A 26,151-nucleotide genomic window follows, 5' to 3' on the forward strand; every position below is an offset into this window, starting at 1 on the left:
GAAAGTTAACGGAGCAGAAACGAAAGGAACGATTTTGCAAATTTTTGTAACATTTTGGTTTAGATTTTTGAAGAAGTCGAGGCGTAATTTTTCAAGAGCGATATCCCACGGCGAACTGGAACGGCTGAGCGAAGCTGTGGTAGTTAGCAGAGTCAACGAAGCGTGCACGCGACTTTTCCACAGTCACTTTCATAATGCAAGCCACTTCCGAAAGTGAATTGACTTATCCGAAGTCGAGAGAAGGTTACGCATAATATGCTGCATTACGTGCACGCCGATCGGTTTCGTGCTCAACCGTTTGGAATGCTTTCAATTTTCAACTCAAACAGTTTTCTGCACCCTGCACGGAATAAAGAGTTCCAACCTCTTTTATTTGAAATGCAGAATGAATCATCGGACATTCATTCCGAATCAGTTCCAATCTGTTAATTCGTAAAAGTGGAGGAAAATATTTGAATAATATTAACAGGTTGAGTGGCATTGAGATCGTTAGTAAACGCTATGAATTTGCTTTACCTTGGTTACGTTCTGCTGCCAGTTACATAAAATATACTACGAAATTTGTTTTGCTGAACATGAACAGAAAATTTCATAACCGGGTCAGTAATTAGATAAACAGAGTATATCTGCAACTTATGAGAGGAAACACGAGTCATTGTTGAAAGGAATTTAAAGTCGAAAGAGTGAAAAATTCCGAAAACACGTGGTCACTAAGGAATCGAAATGGCACGTGTCGGTTTGTTTGGATTACAAGGTACCGCGTCATTATTACGAGAAATTACGCTGATTCGTCCCTGCGTTAAATACTGAGACTGAAAAAGTCCGCGACAAATTACGTTCCGGTTTAGAAGCGTTAAGCAACCGTGACAACGTAACACTCGTGACATGTTCGGACAAAAAGCGAAAGGAAAGGGCAATTGTACGCTTGTAACGGGTCGATTCAATTAAAATCGAATTTGCAAAATGGTACGTTGACAAAGTTCGAATAAAAAGCAACGAAGCGATCGAATATCCACTTACGAAGGCCCATAAATTACGGTTCGCGTTGCAAAACGTCGAGATCTGAATCTGCCGGCTAGAAGGATGAATCTTTTTCTCTTTTTCGTCGATTTCGTTCGACACGGATTCCTTCATTGTCTCTTGCAACCTGTTGCATAGCCAGCGCGAAAGTCATACCCATTAACGCATCGTTTCGCCGGCTCTCTAATGCTACGTTTGGCATACGTTGCTGGCTGCACGAGTTATCAGAAGCGATGTTGCTGCAACGAATGCAGCAGCTGCACGATTGCGAGCCGATCTCGGGCCCGCTGACGCTTCGAGGAGATAATTGAACGGCTATTACCGGTAAGGGAAACGTCGCAATCGCGTTCGTCATGGTTCGATTCATCCACCAGCGGAACAAGTCAACAATGGGGCGGCCTGTAACCGCGACTCGCTTCGACAGTATGCTCGAAAGAATATCAAAGCAGCCGTGACATATATTTTCAGCGACAGAGAAGCGTGCTACGCGTGATCGATTCGGCCAGATTGTTCTTCTCTTTTCGTCAAATATTTTCATCCGTACCGAACACAAAAATTATGCATATTCATATTACATGCTTGAAATTGCGAATGAACATAAACAATAGGCGAGATTACGGAAGTATTAACTGCTCTGTCAGTTGAATAGAGAAATGTTACATCTAAAGAAAATTTTCAGCGGAAGTTGAAACTTCAGCGTAGGGGTGAACGCGTTAGAGCGCATCGAGTCATCGTCCTGGTTAATTTGGAGTAAAGTGCATTAGTCGGAAAGATAGCTTGTCCTTGATTTAGCACGACCCAATTGTTTGAGGAAAACCGATGCCACGTAACGAATCAACGGCAATGTCAATCAACGTTGTGACGTTACGTGACTCGCATTGTTTCCGAGCGAGCAGGTGTCACGGACGCACGTAACGCGACGTCACATCGACGAGTGATTGACCTAGCTCGATGAACGTTTAGCCGTAGCTGTAGGTACACATGTTAGACTCCTTCAACTTTTACTTTCTAGAATTTCACTCAACAGGGTCGACATCGTACTACAATTTTTTTATTTCTTTATCGTTATAACCTATTTTCTCTCTGAAAACGATACTATTTTTGATGCTAAAAATCCTGTACACTCTTGAGACTGATATTTTTTCGCACGTTAAATGGTGTATGCCATGTAGTCGTTTAATGCGTAATGTTTATTTGTGGATCGTATCCGAAGGCTGGCGGTAGAAGGATCGCAACCCCTTTTATCCCTGACTCACATTTATACCGAGAAACAGTCGAACTTTTGATTATACTCGTACAAGGTGTAAAGATTTATCACTCGTTAAAAATTTGTCTGCAAAGGAATTAAAGAGATCCTCGGACAGCGAGCATCGAACACCGTCATCGGCAGATTGATAAAAAAAGAAGATTACTCACCGACATCTCGAGCAGGTTCGAGTTCCGTGGACTCGGCACAGTGGCACTCGCGACCCTCGATCCTCAGTCGCGTGAGCGCGATCGCCAAAGGAGGAGGGTCCGCTCTCTTTCCTCTTTATTCGAAAAGGCAGAAACAGCCCCGTTACGTAACGAACGAAAGAGTCTCGCGTAACAGGCAAGTTCAGAGAAGAAAATCAGGATGACTAGCCGAAGGGAGCAGCTGACCGATCGAGTCCGCTGAATAGCGCGCACGTATGCGGGATTCGCCCGTAATTCGACGACTGGTCATCGCGTTGACGACGCCAGGGTATTCAAAGATCGAAACGGCGTCGCGATCCAGCGGAGGCGCGTCCCGATGGTGACCAGAGGGGGCAGTCGGGCACGAGAGGAGCGTAGCGGGGTCACGAAGAGGGGATCAAGCCGAACCGGGCCCCCCTGCGATCCTTTTCGAAGAGAGGGAGATGGCCCGAACCCTCGGACCTGGTAGGGGATTCGGCGAGGACCCACGAGGGACGAAGACGACCGACCGAAAGAGAGGAAGATCGTCGACCAAGTGAATCCGGCCAACGGCGGGCAAGAAGCGCGCATTCTTGTATGTCAGCGGGCGATAGTTATGGACCCCTGGCAACCTTGTCCCAGTAGCGTGCTCGTGCGCGCCCATCTGAACCGTCGCGACGCAACGCGACGCCGCGACGCGAAATCCCTGCCTCGAAATACGAGCTCTGATAAGGGAACCAGCTGCTTGTCCGGGGAGATACGATCCTTCCGTAGCCCGCTTGTTTTCGACAACGCGAAAGAAAACGCCTGCCCGATATCTGGGTCATGGATGTGGCCCGCCACGGAGAAGATGCGTTTGTTTGCCCCCTCTTGATGCAACTCGTGGGAGGCGATTCTTGCCAGCAGAGGATATCTGAATTTATCGGGAATCCTTTCTTTCAACGTTTCGCACTTTTCTCTTCTTGCGCACACTTTGAGGGATGCGCTGAGCAAGATGAAAACTTCGCTCGCTGTGCATTTTATAATATGAACTTCATTCTCCTACATTCAGTGTAATTTTCAAAAGGCGAATATTGATGAAGTCTGATGCAAAAAGATCTAAACTTGTAAGTCTGAGTGTAGTACCTATTCTAGCATGTGACAGCATTGCAAGGCTTACTCACATCATTTCTGAACGATCAGGTTAAAATGTGGAGAGGGTTGAAAGTTGCTTTGCGCCAACTGCAGTAAATTTGAAATGTATTTATGCAGGACGAATTTCGACCTTGTGTTTCATGTCGTTCGTCTAATTTTCGTCACTCGAACGTATATTTCTCACCTGATGAAAAATCTCCTTGACCAGATTCCCGCGTTCCTGCAAAACCGCATACGTTTATCTGCATTCATCGTGCAGAATTGAGCAAAAAACGAGTGTTGAGACGATTTCCTGCGGAAGAAGAGAAGTCGATGTTTGCGATCGAGACAGATAGAAACCTCGTCCTGTCCGATGCACGCGAACGACGGACGAGCATTTGGGTCAGGGTCGAGCAAAAGGATTGTTTTGTCAGTCTAGGCGAGTCGAGGATGCTCCCGCCCTTTTGTCTCCGGCACTGATTGTTTGGATTCTTCAATGATCAATGACCACTTCCAATCGATTGACTTTTGTTTATGTTTTATTGCGAACACGGAGGAGAAATGACTCGGTTAATGACTGATGGGTAATTCATTTCTGGATTTGATTTTGAAATCCGAGCGCGTATGTCCATGAGCTCTTCGCATTTGAACTTCCCACCGCCGAGTGAAACACGCGACTCGAAGTTTCTCGATTGTTTACCATCTGTTCCTGAAACACGTCGTACGTAGTTTTGCAAGATCAGTTGGGCAATTGTTTCTAGCGCGCGAGAATCACGAGCAGCAACAAAAGAGCGTTGTTGTCTTAGCGACATCGGGGTACGTGTCATTTCCATTGCAGCTAGCATTCGCTGGCTCATCGTAAATTTAATAAGGTAGCTCTGAACCTGTTCTCGGAACGACTTCAAGGAAGAAGTGTCGCTCACGGATCGTGCTTTTTGTCTACAATTATGTCACAACGTGAATCAGTTCCTTAGAAGAAACAGTTCTCGCTCGGTAACTGACAATGACATGTAATTTCAGTCGCCTCGGCGTTCATTATCATAGTAAAACGGTTCCGTAGAATCATCGATAGGATCCGGTGGAAATCACCACGGAATTGCTTTCCTGGAAATTCCCTTCGTGTTTCTCAAATGTGGGTCAGGGTTCCCAGTGTTCTAGTCGAAACGCGTCGTAAAAGCCCTTTGATAGCAACCTCATAAAACGTTGCTTTCTTACCAATTACGCCTTCACGCGATTCAGCTTCGATGACTGCGTTTTTGCTTCGGGTTATGACTTTGTTGATTGGCGAGCAGCTTTCTTATCCCGTAAAATTACTGTTCCAGAAGAATGCGCGATTCCTTGAAAATTCGATGAGGATACAATGTAGCCTCTCGTGTTGCAACGCTAAAATCGTTTCCACTTAATATCCCAAAGTCTTCTCTCGTCGCTTGGAACGTCTTTACGTCGTGGCCTTTCTTATTACCTCCCTACAAAGGTAGGGTCGTATTCGACCTTCTCGAAGTTGAATCTATATTTTCTCAGAACTAAATAATAGTTTAACAAAAGATAACGTCAGTATACATTTCTATGTCAAAGCAGTTAATTCGTAGTGTGATGGAACCTTATTAACTGAATAACAGAGCTGCAGTTGATATAACTGAAAAGATATATAATTAGTTTACTTCAACGGATGCTCATTTGCTGGAATCATATCCCTGCGCACGCGAATTTGCAAGACACATATTTACGTAGTTACTTTTGTAGTCTCGTGCAATTTAGGCTTCCTTTCATTAAGGAAAGCGCAGAGGAAAGACCTAATCACCTTCTTACGTGTAAAAACAGATGTTAGGTTTTCTTAGATACTGTTAAAAATGAAAATAAACGGTGAGATATCTTCACAGTGACTCAGTACTTCAACATTGTTTTTCAAGAAGTCGAGTAGCGTCTTGAACTTATCTTCACGTGGTACGATAATAAAAAACTTTCACCTTGAATTCCAAGGTGAACGTCAAGGTCAATTCAACGACTATTCCAAAGGTCTACAATGATGTAATAAGTCTGTACTTTGACATTCTAATAAATCTCGATTCAGAATTGAAATTTGGACCGATCGTTGTACCTTTGACATCGATTCTTCTCTCGAAGTCAATTCTCGTTTCGTCGTGTTTTGCAATTTTGGCGCCACTCGAGAGATCGCACGATGGTCCAATTTCAGCGAGACGCGGCACAGCCAGATTCCGCTCGATACGCCGCAGGTGTACGTTTCTCCTGATGCAAATTATCCCCGAGACTCGACACCCCGTTTCACGCTCGTAACTTATCGCGAAACGCGCCCGTTACCCGCGATTTATGCACGATCCCATTGCTCTGATACTGCATTCCGAGCCTCCTCTTCGTGTACAATTCGTAGACGTTTCTCCAGTACGAATTAAAACTGGTCCGTTTAATTTTCCATCGAACGCGCCAATTACACTCTAATCGTTTCCAGAAAGTCTCCATCAACCTCGACACCTTAGACATTGGACTGATCGTTAGATAATGCGATTTTCTTGCTTGAAATTCCAGTCCACGTTCCGTCCATCGACGCCTCGCTATCAATCTTCGCGCACATTTTCATTGGTCATAAAGTGATTCATGGGATTGTATCTGCATCTAGATGCGGATGACATTCTTTGTACTCATCTGACGGAATATGACGAATGATACAAACATTTGTCCCCAGTTGGTATTTAAAATAGAAAAATAGAGTGATTTCATGGAGGAAGGATCCCATCAAATTTATGGGAATAAATTCTTTCAGTGCCATGTTGTACTTTTAACCCTTTGCACTCGAAGGTAATTTAACTGTTTGCAAACAGCAACTTTAAAACTTAGTTAAAAAGTTAAATGAATTTTTAATAATTTCCACTATTGTTTCTCTATGTTTATACATCACACGTGTCATATTATAGAATCAGTTAAAAAATGCTTATTTCAAATTACTGTATTAAATAAAATGGTGACTGAGAGTCACCTCTGGAGCGCAAAGGGTTGAAATGTGCTCTTCAAATTTTCGGACGACGTTTAAAGATATTATAAAAGGAAGACAATCTGTATACGACGTTAGAAAGACTCTTCTATCGATTATGATAATGTGTATCGGTATTTAGGCCTCGCATTACGTAATCTTTTTTTACACCGCATGGCCGCCAAAGTGATGAGTAAAAAAACTATTTCCCGCGAGGTGCGGGGGCGGTAGTGAATCGTCGGTGACATTGGATTCACATTTTCCGTATGCGTCTCGCGTCCAACCGGACTGGAACAACCGGGAGGCCTCACCGGGTTTCTCTGTCTCTCCTCCTGTTTCGATTCCTATCGATCCTCGTCGCTCTTTCGCGCGTGGTACACGCGGCTGAAATACGGAGCCGTGCGCGTCAAAAACGACTGGTTCTGCCTAGTACGTGGACGAGCACGCGTGCTACGAGCATCCGCCAGTTGCGAAATACAGGAATTTAAAGGAGCATTCCCGGTAAGGTCAGCTGTCCCCGGGGTCGTCGTGGTAATTGCCACGTAATTACTGAACGCGTGCACATGCTTCACGCATCGACGAACTCAGCATTTTTTACAAGCGTTGTTAGCTTGTGACACTTGCTAGTCAATTTGGAAAATTCCTGGATGCTTTATTAAATTTGAATAATTAAATACCTTAATAATTGAATACTTTTAATAATTAAATACCTCGAAGCATTGCTTTAATCATTTATTAAGTTTGGACTATTGATACCAATAATTAATGAAATGTGAAGTATTGCTTCCAAGAAAAGTTTGCTAATTGTCGATCTATCCAAGCCTTTCAAAAGTGCGATTATAATGCAAATTCTCTCTGTTATCAACACTATTATGCATCGATCTGCCCAGATTCTCATCGAGAATGATTTAAAATTTCGAACTGCTTTAAAATTACGAAACTGGACGATACGAATGCTAGGCCATGAGCACGGGGCCACCAGGTTCGAACGATTTTACCTTTAACAGCGTTTTCGTGTTTCTAGAAGACACTTAACGAGCCTTAATCGTTCGGAACGGAGAACTAGAACAAGCGGTACGAGGAAGTTCTTTACGAGAGTGCCCCTTCGGAAATTTCTACCAGGGTTACTCGATTGTGAAACGAGGAATAGGAAGGACATCGCGACACCGCAAGGTTATCGCGGTAATTATCGTGCAATTAGACCATGCATTCGATGGCTACTTTCGTCACAATAACTGGCGGTTTTGCAACGTGTCCGTGCTTTCTGGCGGGAACATTATTGTTAAATGAAATTCCGTAACGACTGGTCGTATCGTCGTTAATGGACGCGAGAAACGGAATACGACTGTTGCTTGGAACGCGAAATCCTTGGATTTTCGCGTGATTTTATATTTCATTCCCGACATTAAGCACTATCAAATGTGACAGTTTTGGGCTCTATATGGTTGCAATTATTATACATTTTTTTTTACGTCCTTTATAAAGTATTCGCACTCGTTCGTATTTTCGTACTTTTCGTGTTGCTCAATTTATATGATTTGTTCTTTACGGTGGTCCTTTTTTGTGGTATTAAATATTAACTCTTCTTACGAAACTCGACAAGAATAATTGCAATCATCATAATGTCTAATTAAAGAGTCGATTTGTAACTTGCGCACAAGTAGTAATTCAACTCGAAATAAGTTAAAAGTCAACTATGGAATTCATGCTTCCATTGATTCAAAGTTCAATGTCCGCAACGCGTTGCTCAAGTATATTCTATTGCATCTACCGCAACCTTTACCTCCGACACCTTATGATGCCCCAAGCTATTTTAATTGAACATTTCTCGCAAACACGTATTTCACCGAAACTTGCAGCATCGAATTATACTTCATGCGGTGTTTCCAAATCGGAGGTTACGTGTTAAATGTCGCTACGGTCAGTGTCAATATCATTGAACCGACAGACCTTACCTTGCACACGTCCAAATTTTCATATCTTCAAATTCTCACGCACCCAAATTCTTACTCACCCGAATTCTGATACCCCCGAATTCTCACACGTCCAAATTCTCACTCATCCAAATTCTCAAATTTCCGAATTCTCACTCACCCAAATTCTCACACCCTCGAATTTTCACGCACCCAAATTCTCACATTTCCGAATTCTCACACTCTCGAATTTTCACGCACCCAAATTCTCACATTTCCGAATTCTCACTCACCCGAATTCTCACACACCCGAATTCTCACACACCCAAATTCTCACTCGGCCGAATTCTCACACCCCCGAATTCTCACTCACCCGAATTCTCATACTCCCGAATTCTCACACGCCCAAATTCTCAAATTTCCGAATTCTCACTCCCCCGAATTCTCACTCACCCAAATTCTCACTCACCCGAATTCTCACTCTCCCGAATTCTCACACACCCGAATTCTCACTCCCCCCAATTCTCACTCACCCAAATTCTCACTCATCCAAATTCTCACACACCCAAATTCTCACTCGGCCGAATTCTCACTCACTCGAATCCTCACATCTCCGAATTCTCACATTGCCAAATTCCCAAATTCCCAAACTCCCAAATTCCTACCCTCCCAAATACCTAAATTCCCCAACTTCCAAACCTCCCATTAAAATGGAAATCCAATAGCAATTATACCCTAAATAATCACGTTTGTAACATGGTATTATCAGCGATCGGAAGACTACAGTAAGCTAGCTATCCAGGATTCGCCGATGTCACTTGACGCTAGCCTTGTAACATATACGCAAATAACCCAATAAATCTCGCCATAGGCTGATGCTCATCCTTCGGAATCCTTGACACCGGCGACACGGTGTCACCGGCTCGTATCCTCGTCCAGCTCTATTCGCCGGAGGAGGGAACACGATAACGCGTATACGAGCGAAGCCGGATCAGCGTAGTCGTTGGTTTCCCAATAACAGTGATCTTCGACATCTAGTCGAGCCTGTATTATGCGTCACTTTCCACCTCGACGCTCGCCTATCTACTACAGGCGTTAATGATCCTTAGAAGTTACTGACCGGACACACGAGTCCGGCTCTTTTGCTGCCTTATTGCTTCCTTCATGCGTTCTTTCTTGGATTTTAACCTTTTAAATCCGTGACTGTAGGCAACTGCATAAAAGACTGCATGTTCACAGACGTCTCGTTGCAAAGTTATTGAATCTAGTAAAAACGTTGAAACAGACTACGCAGACATACTCATTTGTCTTCTGTCTCCATTTACAGTACGTTAAATCCGTTCTTGAAAGATGAAATATTTTTTATTAGAATGAATTTATATTTTATATTTGAGGAATGTATGTGCTTGCATTTTTGAATAAAAGAGATTTGATGGACGTTTAGAATAGGTTGCGTGAATGTGGATCACACTTGTGAAATTAACCTGCTGGTTAAATTAACTCGGTGCTAAGATAATTAACTGTCAGGTAAGAGAACACCGTTTGTGGAATTCGGTCAAGCTACGGCTTTAATATGGCAGAGTAAAGGAATTTCCTTAAGAGAATTTAAATTGGGTCAAATGGGAACCTTTGTTTTTTTAATGAAACCGTATAGCTTGTACAATAAGTAATTATTAAGCTCCTTATTTGTCACTGGATGGTGCGAAGATTATAAAAGTCGGACAAATGTATTCCTCGAGAGACACCATATTACCACATTTTCGTGTAATACGTTAACTGTCCACAACCGCTAACGAAATGAGTTTAATCGTTTGGTTCGCAGACGTAAAAGTAACAATGCTAATTCAGAGGCATTTAATTATCACACGCGGTGAAGCATAAAACTTGCGGTAATGAACTAGATTATTTTTGTAAAGCAACCGAGCTTAGAAAGTCGCGTTCTCCGTTCTAAATCTTTCAGTAAGAGTGTTCACGGTACTGCAACCTTTTCGTGCAAGATATCATCTGTGATTCACGCGTTGCAAAATTAAGCGAATTGTCGAGGTGAGAAACTCTACCAAATTTGATCTCAGACCGTGAACAAAACCACTGTCCTATTTTTAATTGTCATTTCTGCGAATGACTGGAATACTTAATTGGAGCGTAGACTTCCAAGATTGTTAGGGAACAATGTCATAAAGGAACCTGATCGTATTATCCTGTTCTCGATCCTTTTCAACTGGTTTCTCAGTGTAAACTGCAAACTAACACGAGTATTAGTCAGCCTGGTGCGGTTTCCGGATGGATAAAGAAATTGTGGCGATTTCGGTTGAGCAACTTGTGCGTGAAAGGTGATCATCGAGCCGAGTCGACTGTAATCCGACCGATTTGCAATATCTTGACTCTCGTTTAAATTAGAAAATTTGAAGTTTCTATGTTTCTTAACCTTTAAATTTCAAATCTACGATACCGTGCACGCGAGTTTTTCACTCGGGCACGTTTGCCCTTCACGCGGCTCAACCTCCATTTCCTTGACTCGTCCTTAACGACTCACTTTTTTGCGTATCTTAGACCGAGGTTTCTCAAGTCCTTAAATTTTGATGATCCGTTGTTTCTCAATTTACTTCGATTTCGTTGCGCCATTCGGGTAACAACGTTTTTAATGCAACAGAGTTCAAGGATCCAAAAATGTTTCCCATCAAGCAATATTAACGAAATAATTCTATACCGTAACTTAGGAACAGCTGGGTCGATTAAGTATAAAATTTAATGCCGAAGAACTGGAACCAATTTCGAACGCGTAGATGACAAGTGCTCTTCAAGAAAAGGTTATCGAACGACCAACCAGTTTATCTTGTAATAACTGCAATCCATTGATTGTACCTGTACTGCAGGGACCTCATCAGCGTAATGGGAATGATAATAATGATTATGATGCCAATAGTGGCTGCAGAGGTCTCAGCAGTCGGTGCGTCGCCAACGTGGCGCAACAATCGAGAGATGGCTAACAACTGCTCATAACGCGCTTATGAAGCTATAGAATCTTTCAGATAACATGGAATTGCTTTTAAGTAGCTACCCGAGAAACGTTTCATTGTATCAATAGTTGCGCAATCGATTATCCTTTTACAAGATAGGTTAGTCACATAGTTCTAGTTAAAATGGCAATTTATCATTGGAGTTAAGGAATGACTCGGATTTTGATGAGCCTTTGCGTAATAATTGAATGAATAGTGGAGAACTATTTATGCTGACAAAAGATTTACATCTACAAACAGTATTTAACGATCTGATGCTTCAGTTCTTAATCAAATCGTTAAATATATACACAGAATTTAAATGAAATTCATCCATAAGCGAATGTAAAGACTATAATGATCCTCTATCGATCAGAACACGATCAGAGCACGCGTAATCCTCTTGTGCAACGTTTCTAATAATAGTTCCCAGATAAAACGGAAGCGTCCGATTCAGTCGCATCTGCACTTACCTTAACGGTGCATAAACCGCGTGGCTAGAGTCAGAATCGATGGCATTCCGCGTACACATACCTGAGGAATTACCGTGGCGCAAACGCGGTAATCGACGATTCTCCTAACGACGGAGAATTATTATGTATTTAATTACGACGGCTGGTACGTAACGGTGATATTTCACGGCGTATCCAGTAAACGGCACGATTAAAGTCCATCTAAAAATTTATCGCGACTCGGTGCTCGCGCGCGCGCGTTTCCATGCGCATTCGTGTCAAGGAACGCCGGACAAAATTGCATCGATGAGCTCTCGAGCGCTTCTGAGCCTTTTGCATAACGTGATCCTGGAGACAATATGAATCGAATCGTCGCATTATCCGTCTGTGAACTTTGAAATTCACCTTGCGAATGAAAGAGGGTTTCTGGTGTAAAATGGTCGATCTAGAGTTAAATAGAATTTACAGAGAAAAGTGTTGAGATTGTATTCTTCTTCGCAAAATTGCCTTGCATGGTTGTGCAACTTATGAACCACTCTGTACATGAAAATTCGATAAGAGTCATCATACGTCAGTTGTCCTTATAAATAAATTAACATGCGATTGTTAACGGATCTTCCACGCGTCCGACATTTTAATAAAGTAGAGCTCTCAATCAAATAAATCCGCAGACCACTGAGTCAGAAAATCAGATTCTGTATACACGAGGTCCACGGACGATAGAATACACGATTCGCTTCAGCGAAGCTACAACGTGAAGCATCGAAGGAATCAATCATTAACGCGCCAATACCTTTCAACACTGGCGTCTTAGTAACTTAGCCCAATTAACGGGAGATTATCCGTACGAGAGGTATGAAAAGAGCTGATCGTGCGTCAATTAAAATGGAATTAAATTAGCACGGAGAGCGTGTAAATGACTCGCCTAGCTCCCGGTTTACCCTTAATCCTGTGTTTTCATTTAATGGCTGCGGGCGATTCCCCTCCGCGCGCACCATTTCGTCCTCTTCCATCTCTCGATTTCACTTTTGGCGGCCGCGCCACCGATCGGCGCTTCGTCTCGCTCTCCTCCTCGCGCTCGGTTGCGCAAGTTGCCCTCTTGTGCGCGGTTCGCGCGTTCGCCTCTGCGCAACGCGGCTATCTGCGCATGCGTCGTTGCTCGCCAACCGATCGCGCGCCTACCCAATAAGTGTATCAAGCACTGGCGTAACGCGCCACCGGGAAAAGCTCTCGATTCTTTCTATCTACTTGTCGCGATTAGCTGAAACACGTGTATCGATACGATCGAGTATGCCTGTCTTTATACGTTTCGATACCTTTCTTTTTAAGCGATAACGTGCATTTGTAACATAGCTTACTAATTAGCGGACTGATCGGTACTAGATAAACGTTCTCTTATACGGCTGTGAACGCATTCTATTCTCTTGGTACTTTTCAAAAGCACCTTTCTTGGATGATCAGTCTCTCGGTCAGTCAAATCGTAGATGATCTATCAACAGACCTTTTTTGTCTGACAGATGTTCTTGTCGAAACGTTAATTTATTTATTTCACAAGAATTTGTGACAGAGAAAAGAAATATTCTACTGAGAAAATCAGTGATGTACATGGTGTTCCAAATGTCTGTATACGATAAAGACTCTTAATCTAAGTCTTTATAAAATAAACAGAGATTCAATTTATATTATATTACCTATCAGTTACAAATGTGTAACCCTTCAAATGTAACACAGACAAAAAATCAGACAATATGAAGAATATGAATAGTTGCAGTATGAAGATAGCAATACACGATTCCGATAAAGGATAGACCTCTTATTTCCATAACGAACCATTTCAAAATTAATTGCTTACCCGCTTGCCAACGTACGAACATTTCGCAGGTTCGGTGCAATAACCTGAAGTATGTAGCTACGTATACAGACGCAATTAACTGGCATGAATAGATGACCCTAATATCGCGACTCTTTCACAAAAATCAGCGCAACGCTGCATCAGATATGTTCTAAGACGAGTAAGCAGGTGGCCAGCAGTTTCGAACGCAGCAGACGAGCCTCCGTCCTCGCCAAATTACTCGGGATTACAAAACACTTGCACTTTCTCGAACAGATGTAGACACCACGTACACATTTATTGTTCGAGCTGCTGCTTCGTGTTCTTCCCCAGAAATGCATAGTAAAGTTTATGGGTTTCTATGTAGTCAACACTATCTTCCTGTGCCTGCAGGAAGAGCTATTGTGACACTTTCCTCGCCACAAGAGGGTTCATAAATACGAAATCGTTCTTCGAATGTAGGTCTCCAATAGAAGTTTAGAAGGTGAACTAGTATGTTCGATTTCCTGAACAACTGACTTCATTATTCATTTTCATGTTCATATTTATTCGCTATTCCATATCGATTACCATAATTCGGAATAAACAAGGTAGTAGGCGCCATCCGCAAATTCCGTGGATCGTTGTAAATTTCCAGAATAGTGTCAGCGAATTCCAACGATTGATGACCGATGACGAATCGGTTGGATCGATCGTAAGAACTATTTTCGTTGTTTTTGTCGGCCGATGTTTTGCCGGTTTTTATCGCATCCGTTGTAAGAAGTTACGCCATTGGCGTCGTTCGAGTTGGCGATGCGAAACTCTCGCGGAATAGAGGGGGCACGAGGACGCGAAAAAGTGTGCGGAGAACACCGTCGGGAGGGAGGGACAGGGAGAGGCAAGGCCGTTCTTTGACCCGAAACGTGGTCAGCTCGGCGCCAATTTTTTGGGAGGAACCGGTCCCGGACCCCTGGAATTTTTACCGGCAGACCGCTACCACGGTTTCGCCGAGTAAACCGACCACGATACCAACACCTGCCTTCTGCTAATATATCGTCCAGCTATAAAGTTTCCATCGATTAACGTCGATACGCAGCCGCGTCCTCGTCGACGCTTGTCGATCATCGGCGGCAGAAAATTCAAAATGCGAATAGATCTGCAAATCTGTATAATTCGCAGTCCATAAATTACATAACTCATGTTTACTCTACAGATCTCCTATCATAAGTATACTCACATCCGCAGTTTAAATCGTTATCACTGAACAAAACGTCTGGTAATTAAAACAAAACGTCCGAGTGCAATTATTACGAGATAAGACTGAACATAATTCTGATCATAAACCATCCATCGAGGAAGAGTACGGATCACCGTTAAATTTGTCCATCATTGAGAAACGAACTGCGCAATCGAGGACCGTTGTCGTCGGCTCCGAGTGGTGAATTGTTGCCGTGAAATGATACGCTGCCAGTACTCGATTTCTGGAATTTATTGCCTACGATATCGGGAATCCAGTTGTCCGTAAAAGGAAACATAGATCGTTTCAGCCGGTCTGCTCGAGACACGTTGCGTAAAATCATTACGGGATCGTCTACTCGGATGACTTTATTGCTCGTACCCTGGTCAGCTTCGAAATCGTTTCGCCTTAATGCGTCAGCTGCAACTTGATATTCGGAGTTTAGAGTCGTGCGATGCATCACGTTGCACGATTTAACACTGACATGGCGAGTGCTGTACACCTCGTTTCAAAATTCTGATTTTGTCGATCTTTTACTCTACTATTGCCCACCCAGAAGGTCCGTGACTAAAAGGGTTGTGCTCCCAGTTGATGGTTGCATAAAATGCACGTTTCCTAGATGCATCAAGACCCTTAAGCCGGATGCGTCTATCTGGACTTTGCATCTCTGTTCCTCCCGCGATCGTTATTCACCACGTGCGCGAGCTTTCGTAGAAACGTAATGTTCACCTGTGATGCACCTGTGCGAAGCGGACGCGGCGAGACTCATCGATCTTCTGTGTTATTCCTGTTTTTGCCCGCTTCTCCGGAAAAAGAATCGACGTCCCGCTGAAAAATCCAAGAAATTCGTGGCTCGAATCGAGATCCTTTAGAATTCGTAAATCGTCGGTGGGTTTTATCGATGCATCGAGTCCATTTTATGACCGCATCGATTTTACGACGGAATCGGCAACGCGCTGATGTCACCGTCTACGAAACGCGATAATTACTTCGATTCGCAAGTATAACGGTGTACGAGGTTAATGGTCATATGCGGGTAGTGAGTTTACGAATCACTAAGATAATACGATTATATCGTACCGAGTGATTATATTATCCTGTCGAGCGTGAATTCGTTAGAGTTGCTCGCAAACTTTCGAGTCTCTGATCGAAGTAAATGAAAGTATGTCAGTCGACACAAAGTCAGTCTGGTATAAGTTGATTAGAGCAGCGCATATCTGTGTTATAGCAAGTGAAAATATGAAGCAATGGAATGCTCAAGGCAATTGAATATAAGCTCATTAAACAAATTTGGTTCATAAACTCGCGGAGGATGCATTTAAATGAAAATGTGAATCAGTGCTCCAGCGTCATTAAAGTGTCTCGTTCTTCACAATTACGCAAGTTTATAAGATTGCAACTAAAATAGATCACAAGTCGAGCTAACATAGTCTCCTACAGTTTTCGTAAAGGCTAAACTTTCTCTATTTATATTACATATTTTCCTCGCTATTAAAATCGATTTATTATTTAAAATCCACTCGCTATCTAACAATGGGTAGGATCGACACTCTCAGAATGACAGCTACTTCGTAGCATGAGAATTAGACTCGATCATCCGAGTAAATGGCACGATGTTGCGCACACGATGCACCAGGGAATTCGTTATTGAGCGTGAGAGCGCAGAAACGATTGTCCCGATAAATGCAAACATGCACTGTCGTTCGAGTGCACTTGGTCGCCTTGAATGGAATGGGATCTAACGATCTGCCTGATAAGAAACATCAAGATACCCAGACTTCATTGTTCCTTTGTCGTTTGCCGCCTTCTTCCGTGAAAGAACTCCACTTCCTTCGAGTTATTATCACTGTCGACGTTACGAATGAATACGAACAGTCACGCAGGGCTGGATTAAGACGGATGCCATTTTGGACTTCTAGATTCTCGGAGCATGAGGACACAGAATTAGATGTTTGGAATTTTTTGCTTTTGGTAGTTTGAGAGTTTTGGGGATTGGAAGTTGTGGACTTTGGGGTTTTGAGGATTTAACGATTTGGGAATTTGGGGATTTTGGGGATTTGCGGATTTTGGGGATTTTGGGGATTTTGGGAATTTGGGGATTTGGGGATTTGGTAGTTCGAGAGTTTTGGACATTGGAAGTTGTGGACTTTGGGGTTTTGAGGATTTAAGGATTTGGGGATTTTGGAGATTTGGGGATTTTGGGGATTTGGGAATTTGGGAATTTGGGGATTTGGGGATTTGGTAGTTCCAGAGTTTTGGACATTGGAAGTTGTGGACTTTAGGGATTTGAGGATTTGGGGTTTGGGGATTTGGGAATTTGGGAGTTTGGGTCTTCAGAAGTTTCGAACTTAAGAAAGTTAAGGATATTCTAAGGGTGGGTCTTCTGAAGTTTGGCAGTTGGGAGATTTGGGACTCTGAGAATTTAAGTCTTCAGGAGTTTGGAATTTATCGAATTTGGAACTTTGGGAGTTTGGGTCTTCAGGAGTTTCGAACTTAAGAATGTTGGGATTATGGGAGTTTGAAACTTCAGAAGTTTAGGATATTCCAAGTGTGGACCTTCTGAAGTTTGAAACTTAGGACATTTGGGACTTTGGGAGTTTAAGTCTTTAGAAGTTTGGAACATATCGAATTTGGGGCTACAAGACTTATGACTCTGGAAGTTTGGACCTTCAGAAGTCTGGCACTTAGGGATTCATAGCCTCAGTAGTTTGAGACTTCGAGATTTTTTAACTCTAAAATTTTATTATTTTCTGATCTAAGCACTCTAGGTGTAGGTTTGGAATTATCAAACTTTGCAAGCCTGCACAACTTACAAATTTCACAGTTTCAAAAGTGTGGAAGTTTAGAAAAAACTTCTTGAAAATTATACAAATTTGAAACTCTAAACTCATGATCCATAATAAACCCGCCAAAATTTCCATTTCGTTACATTTAACACTCTGAACCGTGCACGTTCTGTGTAGAGGTTGATTCATCCCTGCAGAGATTCATCCGGCAGCGAGGACCGCTGCCTCTTCCCTGATCACGTCGTAATGATCCAATTAGCGTCTCGAGCTGCATCGTCGTTTTTGTCGTGAACTCGTGATTTGTTCACTCGCGACGGCCACTTATTGTGATTTATTCGCGTGAAGTAATCGCGCGTCGAAAGGAAGGAAATCGCGTCCTTGCGGATCAAAGGTTGCTCGAACGGAGCGCACAATCGCTGTGCGGATCGGACACGCGAAATGATTGTGAAAAAAAAAAATTGGAAACTTTTACGGGGATAGTCGGTCTCCTTTCACTGCCGTTTTAGCCCTTGAAACAAACCTTTGTTTCTAGAGTCGAAGTTTAACACGCGAGATATTACTGGGAACCGCGATTCTAACGTGATCGCCGCGTTTATGGAGAACGAGGTAGAACTGGGTAGTAAAAAATCGTTCTTTTTATAGAAATTTTATTACATCTTTTTAATGTTTACTAATGATACACTGACTGATCGCTAACGACGGTGTTGTATCATCGTGACCACTGACACTTAAATTATCAGTGATGCATCCTGCACGTTAATGCAAATAGTTTTATAGTTTCTTTGTGCCTCTTTCGTCAGAAGTAAAAGGATCTACTCTGCGGAGATTTGCAGATGTGATTTAATCTATGCACCTCCTGGAGTTACCTTTTTCAATAAGTATTTCGAGTCGTCATTTCTATCTTGTCTATCTAAAGCGAAACCACTCCTGAAAATTTCTTTGCTTCTTTTTTTCGGTATATACACTACCGGCCATAAGTATCCGGACACAAGCGAAATATGCATTCGTGTTGCATGAAAGTTATTCAAGTATCTGCAACAGTATTCAGGGTTGTATCGACAAATTTTGATATTCATTCTTCACAAGTCTCATAGCTTGATTAGCCTTTAAAGACGCGCGTGTTATTGTGTCAATGTCTTATTAACGTATCTAACCGTAGTACCTATTCATTGATCATCTCTCTGCCACATGAATATTAAACCTGCACCGTCAGCCTTGGTGCGACCTAATCGATCTCGGTCTAACACCTCATAGAGACAAACAAGAATATCTTAACGATCCTGTTTTCAATTTCGAAGTATTTTCGAGTGACTCGACGGAATTCGTTTATATACTCTTGTACCATGATGACCATTTATCGAAGACTCTTATTATTGTGTACTTTGCCTTCGCGCGTGATACAAAGGCATACATCTTAAAGATTACCGCTTATATCGATGACTCGAAGAAGTTTCATCGGACTGTCGGCGTACTGGGCACAGTTTCGAAATGCATGACACGCCCCGGCACTTCGTAAGGAAACGAATTGAAAGCGTGAAACGAAACTCGTTAAAATTTGTTACAATGTCGAAGGCAAATGTATTCGCGCGATCCAGAGTTTACTTAGACGGTGCGGCGATAACAGAACGGTTAACACTTTCGTTATGGGCGTCAGCTGTATTTTAGGAAGCGAATTTGCAAATTTTCCACATGGCGAATTAATTTTCGAATTGCGGAATTATTTTCGGGTTTATTTAATTTATAGATAGTTGAGTACAGAAACACCCTAAAAATTTGAAGAATTCACAGTTTCAAACTTTCATGCCATCAAATGCTAACTTTTTCAAAATGACTGCAAACTCCTCTGAATTTCTTTTATACCTCTGAATTTTTACATCTCTGTATTCTCATATAATTGTCAAATCTTCAGATTTATCAAAATCTTCGAATAATTAAATTTCATCGTTGCATAATACTTGCATCTTCAACTTATATCCCCAAATCCTCATATCCTCAAATTTCTACATCTGCAAATTCCTACGTACTCAACTACCCACATGCCCTAATCGTCATGTCTCCAAATTCCCACATCCCCAAATCCTCACATCCTTCAATTTCTACATCCCCGAATTCCCATATCCCCAAATCCTCACATGTCCAAATTCTCACCTCCCCAACTTCTCATATCCCCGACTCCTCACATGTCCAAATTCTCACCTTCCCAACTTCCCATATCCCCTACTCCTCACATCCCCAAATTTCTACATCCCCGAATTCCCATATCCCCAAATCCTCACATCTCCAAATTCTCACCTCCCCAACTTCCCATATCCCCGACTCCTCACATCTCCAAATTCCTACATCCCCAAATTCCCATATCCCCTACTCCTCACATCCCCAAATTTCTACATTCCCGAATTCCCATATCCCCAAATCCTCACATCTCCAAATTCTCACCTCCCCAACTTCCCATATCCCCGACTCCTCACATGTCCAAATTCTCACCTCCCCAACTTCCCACATCTCCTACTCCTCACATCTCCAAATTTCTACATTCCCGAATTCCCATATCCCCAAATCCTCACATCTCCAAATTCTCACCTCCCCAACTTCCCACATCCCCGACTCCTCACATGTCCAAATTCTCACCTCCCCAACTTCCCACATCCCCGACTCCTCACATCTCCAAACTTCTACACCCCCAACTTCCCATATCCCCCAATTCTAAATCCTCCAAATCCTCAAACCCCCAAATTCTCAAATTCCTAAATCTTCAACCCCCAAATCCCCAAATTCCTATACCCTCAACTCCCAAATTTTCGAATTCCGAATCTCCCACATTCTTAAATCTTAATATCCCAAAGATGCGTCCCAAGGCGTCATTGTTCTCATAAGGGTGTACAATCGTGTGAAAAAACACGTTGCCCGACTGAGTAACGAGCGAACTATTCGATTGCGCAACGAGGTGTGCGGGCGCCGATTCTCGATTTATCAAGGATTCCGACGAAGCGCCAAATAAATCGGTTCTCGACGCTGCAACCTTCGAGCAACGGGCCGATGAACGAGCCTACGTTTCGCGATGAAAGTTTCGTTTGATCCGTTGCGTAGATTTCGGCCAATGTTGCGAAGTCCTCTGAGAAAACAAAGTTCTTGTGCGAAACAAAGCGAACGTTCGTGCAATCGATGACGAATCTGAGCATCGAGAGTCAAAATCGTACGTTTTTCACCGAGTAACGCTATTTCGAGCGACTACTCATGATCGACGTACGATGACATCTTTGCAATTTTGGGACAGCTTAGTTAAATTAAATAGTTATTTAATCAGTGACAGAATTATTTGATGACGGTTACTTAATGAAGTTAAACAAAAATAGTTCAAGATGCATATAAGATCAAATTTAAATTACAGTCATTTTGGAATTTATGCAACATCTTCCGTGACCGCATCCGGCAGATCACCCGCGAAATTTAAATAAAAAACCAAGAAGACGCTTTCAGGAAATAACCGATAGAATAAAGTCATTAGCATAGACAGTGAAGCAGAGAAAGCTGCTTATTCAATCTGTGTTCACTTGCGGAGACTTCTTCCATATATGTCGTAACGGGTGTTAAGCTTGTCGCGTCGGAAACCGCAAGCCTGATCAATGGTACATAGAAAAAGAATTTGTCGAGAAATTCATGCAGTGGCTGAGGTTCGGCACGTTCCGTTACCTGCTTGAATATTTCCAGTTACTCTTCTGTTCATTATTGTATACGCCAAAGTGTCATTAATCCTCAGACATGTTTCGCGTAATGCTTTTCGAAAGTGAAGCGTGTGTTCCGGTCTTGAATAGAATTTGAAAACGGCGCTTGTGACTCATAAGTACACCTGTTTCGTGTTATATTTTCAGAGTGAACAATTTGTGAAACAAGTTCTTATATTTTCTTGGGTATTATCTGTTGTTAATTTTGCTATTTAACTTTAGGGGTGGTGGTGAAATTTCTGAACTCAGAAGAGTCTTTGAACTTTTAGGTCTCCGACATTTTTTAATATTTTTACCTTGACTTATTTTAAATTTTGAACAAGTTGCTTGTGAAAAGTAATCATAGTCTATAAAAGTTTGAGAGGTATTGCAACACGAATGAAGCAGTAACGAACCCGATTGCAGCTTCATTGAATAGGTTTCAAAATTCTTAAGGGTACCTAATCACGAATCGTTGACGGATCGTGCAAGAGCGAAACAAAGCGGCAGGACGTTCTCATATCGTGTCATTTTCGTTAACGTAATCACGCTCCTTTTGTTCTTTCAAATTCAAGGCTACGTTTCAGAACCACCGCGTTCTGACACACTGTTACCTCTTAATTGTTTTCGCCACAGAAGGAATTCATTGTTCTGGCTATATCTGTCCTCGACTTCGTGGTTTCCCGTGCTGATTGACGAATCAGATTAAAACGTCCGATTGCGTTCTGTTTTCATCCTATTGCTATTCCGGCAGTGATGCAATTGTTTTTCACCTAATCATTTCCTAACCACCATGTGTTACAGCCAGAAATTGTTTTTGAATTGTTTCTTTTGAAAGAAACTGTTTTTGAATCACGTTTAGGAGGTCTTGAAACATGTAAGAATCTAAGAAACACATACACTACCGTCCATAAGTATCCGGACACAAGCGAAATATGCATTCGTGTTGCATGAAAGTTATTCAAGTATCTGCAACAGTAACTAAAATCGATTTTTGTTTCTGCGAAGGTCAGAATACTGGAACGTTTTTCGATTGATAGTTCTCGTTTGGAACTCATAGCTCGATGGAAAAGAAGCTACAGACGAACTAAACCGAAACTGTCGAGTGCGTAGCGTTACCTCCATTCTTATCTCCATTGAGGGATCCTAAACATCTACCAACAGTTTACAAACACTTGAAACATATCGAAGAACCCTCTGAATACGTTCTGCACCACAGAAATGAAACACAGTAGAAATTAAAATTTTTTTTAGAATCGAAAGTCTTTCATTAGATTCACAAATTTGGATTTTGTACTTCTGGACATGAATTTTACTTTCACACTTTCATTGTATAATTTGTACTTAAAAATTAATTCTATTATGTTATGACACCTCGAAAAAGATAACAATAATTATTACAAATGATATGATAACCCTAAATACTTTTCGTACAAAGCTTAACTATGTTTTATGTAACGAAACCAAGTGTCCGGATACTTATGGACGGTAGTGTATATCTAGAAAGTCTAGGAACATGTAGGAATCTAGGAATACATCTGGGAGTCTAGAAACACTGATATTTAAAAATGTAGAGATCTCCATAATTTTGAAACATGTAAAAAACTTGTGGATATACAGATGTAGAGATCTACAGTTCCAGAGATATAAAATGTATCCAGGGGAGTAACTCTCCACGTAACAAACTCAGAAATTGACAGTATAAGTAATACATACTTCAACGTACAAATCATCCAGCGTGTAAAGACCGATCGTGTTTTTTAAATCGCCATTAAATCGTCCGGAATGAAAAATTACGTAAACGTAGAACAATCTCTGCATTAAACCTGAACGTTCTCGAATCGTTGGATGATACAAGTTCAGAAAAACGCGTGGAACAAACGATTACGTGGAGGGAATAATGGGCACGAGGGAGCGTCGATTGAAAATTGCAGGATCCTCCGGTTGCAAATTGTCCACGGCTCACTCGCCACGGTACACGGTAAACTCTACAGAATCTCTCAAAAGATATACATTGTAAAGATTCGAAGTATCATTTTATAAATATCCCGGTCATGTGCTTAAACAGCGCTGGTCTTAATGTCTTGTTGCTTCAGTTGACCATGTTGTTGATCTTCTCTATGTTGTTTTGTAGTCCTTTGAAATGAAGTTCATACGTTCTTTAAAATGAAACAGTAAAGAAGCTTTTAAATTTCTTTCGAAATAAGTTCGCAATTTTTAATGTACACATTGTGTTTGAGCCATCCTGTATAATGACACTGAGAACTATAGATGCACACGGATGGAGCTGTAGGTGCAAACACGCGGATTTCGCAAATCTTGATGACCATCAAATGGCACCGATGCACTTAGAACTTCTCTCAAGTCTTATTCAGCAAATATGACTTGATGTTTCATTAAACACATTTCTCTTTAAATTGACTTATGCGACACACACCCTGTAAACTAAGAACCGTAACATACACACACCCTTTTTAGATTTGCGTATAAAATCTTCGTGATTCCACTTTGTGTGTCCATGAGAAATTGAATGCTAGGATTTATTTCCTAATCCTCGCGTGCAGACGCTTCTAATGAAATCTAAAGGTCAGCAACAAATCTTCTGCGTCTACACGGTTTGCATTGCGTGCAAAATATTGAAAATAATCGATGGTAAACGATCGTCAAAAGGGTGTTCCAAGAAATTTTCAAGAATTTCAATGCTGGCACGAAGAGCTCGTGAATTTTCTCACGTACACCCTTTGATCCTTGGAACACCGGTTGCCTTCAGCCTCTAAAGACGTTGAAAAAGATTGCAACGCGTTACTCAACTTTTCTTATATCTCGTTATGTCTGTTACTTGGGAGCCCATATCTGTCCCCGCAATTCACGTATCTTCACTAAACGATGCGCTCATAGTATGTAGAGTGACATCATGGGAAGATGGACATCGGTGTTGAATCATTAAACGTTTTTCCTCCGTGCTTTTTTCTTGTGATGAATGGACGAAGTTAGTAGGAGGTCGATTTGACTATTGACAGCTGTTGTTTGAGTACCTATTATCTTGGAACGATTAAAGAAGTCTAGGTTCTATTCTGGGATTTTGAAGGAAAAACTACTTCATCTGAAGTCTAAACAAATCGTTTAGTTGATTCTAAAATCGATGGTTAACTCATATGTATATCTTCACATTTTCAGGTACAAGTTTTTACATTGCCAATCTCAAGGGTCCAAGTTTCATATTTCCAGATTTCCACTTTCTCAAATTTCTACACCCTATATTTCCATATTTCCAAATTTCCATCTCCCCAATTCCAACATCTTGGACTTCTTACATCCTCAAATTCTCACGCCCCATATTTCCATATTTCCAGATTCCCACGTTCCCAATTCCAACACGTCGGAGTTCCCACATCCCCAAATTCCCACCTCCTCAATTTCCAATATTTCCAAATTCCTATCTCCCCAATTTCCCATATTTCCAAATTCCCACCTCCCCAAATTTCTACATCCCCTAATTCTCACACCCCACATTTCCACATGTCCAGATTCCCACCTCTCCAATTCCAACATCTCGGACTTCTTACACCCCCAAATTCTCACACCCCATATTTCCATATTTCCAGATTCCCACGTCCCCAATTCCAACACGTCGGAGTTCCCACCTCCCCAATTTCCAATATTTCCACATTCCTATCTCCCCAATTTCCCATATTTCCAAATTCCCACCTCCCCTAATTCTCACACCCCACATTTCCACATGTCCAGATTCCCACCTCTCCAACTCCAACATCTCGGACTTCTTACACCCCCAAATTCTCAAAGTCCATATTTCCACATTTCCTAATTTCCACCTCTCCCAATTCCCACATCCTAGTTCTCGCACCCCCCAATTCCTACACCCCAAAATTTCCGCATTCGCCAATTCTGTTCCCCGCAAATTGGAAAATTGTACGTCAGTGAATTACAGCGGCGCCCCTGCGTCACAGTCTGGTTAACGTCGCGCGACTGGAGAGATGGCGGATAATCCGAGGAGGTTCTTTGTCGTTCTCTCGTAATGATATTCCACTTTGTTAACGACGGCTGCAAAGTCGGTAGCCATGATCCGTTTCCACGCACCGGTGCGCTCGGCTCGCGGCATCGCATCGCAGTCGTCACGCTGCTAAATCCAACAAACACGTCCGAAGCGAGGATGATGATCCCGCGACGCGCAATTCCTTCCATCATCGTTCGCGATCGTTTCGAACGATCCTCGTTGCAACACACGACCCCGACACGCTCGATGGATCATCTAGGATTTCGTGGATTTAATTGTTCTTAATGATGTTCCGCCGTAAACGTGTCACGTACGTATTATGATTGCCATTCAACATTCTACTACATCGGGAAGACTTGACACCAATAATCGAGTCTATTACCGTCTATTGCATCAGTTTGATATTCAAATTTCTTTCGCAAGAGTCATGATTAAACTCGAGCAACTCTAATGGTACAACGTTATCGATCACTGTAACCCTCATCCACGACAAAGCTAAATTCTGTCGGTAATAAATGGAAGTAGGGCCGTAAGAGCTACAACCCTATTGCGAAATGTTAGGATGATCAAATGGTTAGATAGATTTCGAAAATCGTAAGACGATTCCCATATCGTCAGATTATTCATCTTGTAACGAAGAGTATTTACGATCATTTTTGTTCAATCTTAAAATTAGATCAATTTAACCTTTCAACCCCCAATGTATGCC

General features: G+C 42.1%; 2 protein-coding genes across 2 annotated transcripts in view; one reads left to right on the forward strand and one right to left on the reverse strand.

Annotated features, from left to right (window-relative positions):
* The window catches only part of LOC105663604 (uncharacterized), a 59,341-nt gene extending 56,657 nt beyond the window's left edge, over positions 1-2,684 (reverse strand). The window contains exon 1 of the mRNA XM_012293486.2: positions 2,437-2,684. Within this exon, the coding sequence (XP_012148876.1) occupies positions 2,437-2,442 (6 nt within the window). The 5' untranslated portion in view covers positions 2,443-2,684. The remainder of the gene's footprint in view (positions 1-2,436) is intronic.
* Positions 1-26,151, forward strand: part of nudC (nuclear distribution C, dynein complex regulator) — an 86,330-nt gene that overhangs the window by 58,008 nt on the left and 2,171 nt on the right. The window lies entirely within an intron of this gene.

This window comes from Megachile rotundata, chromosome 2 (genome assembly GCF_050947335.1).
Source record: "Megachile rotundata isolate GNS110a chromosome 2, iyMegRotu1, whole genome shotgun sequence".
NCBI classification, from domain to species: domain Eukaryota; kingdom Metazoa; phylum Arthropoda; class Insecta; order Hymenoptera; family Megachilidae; genus Megachile; species Megachile rotundata.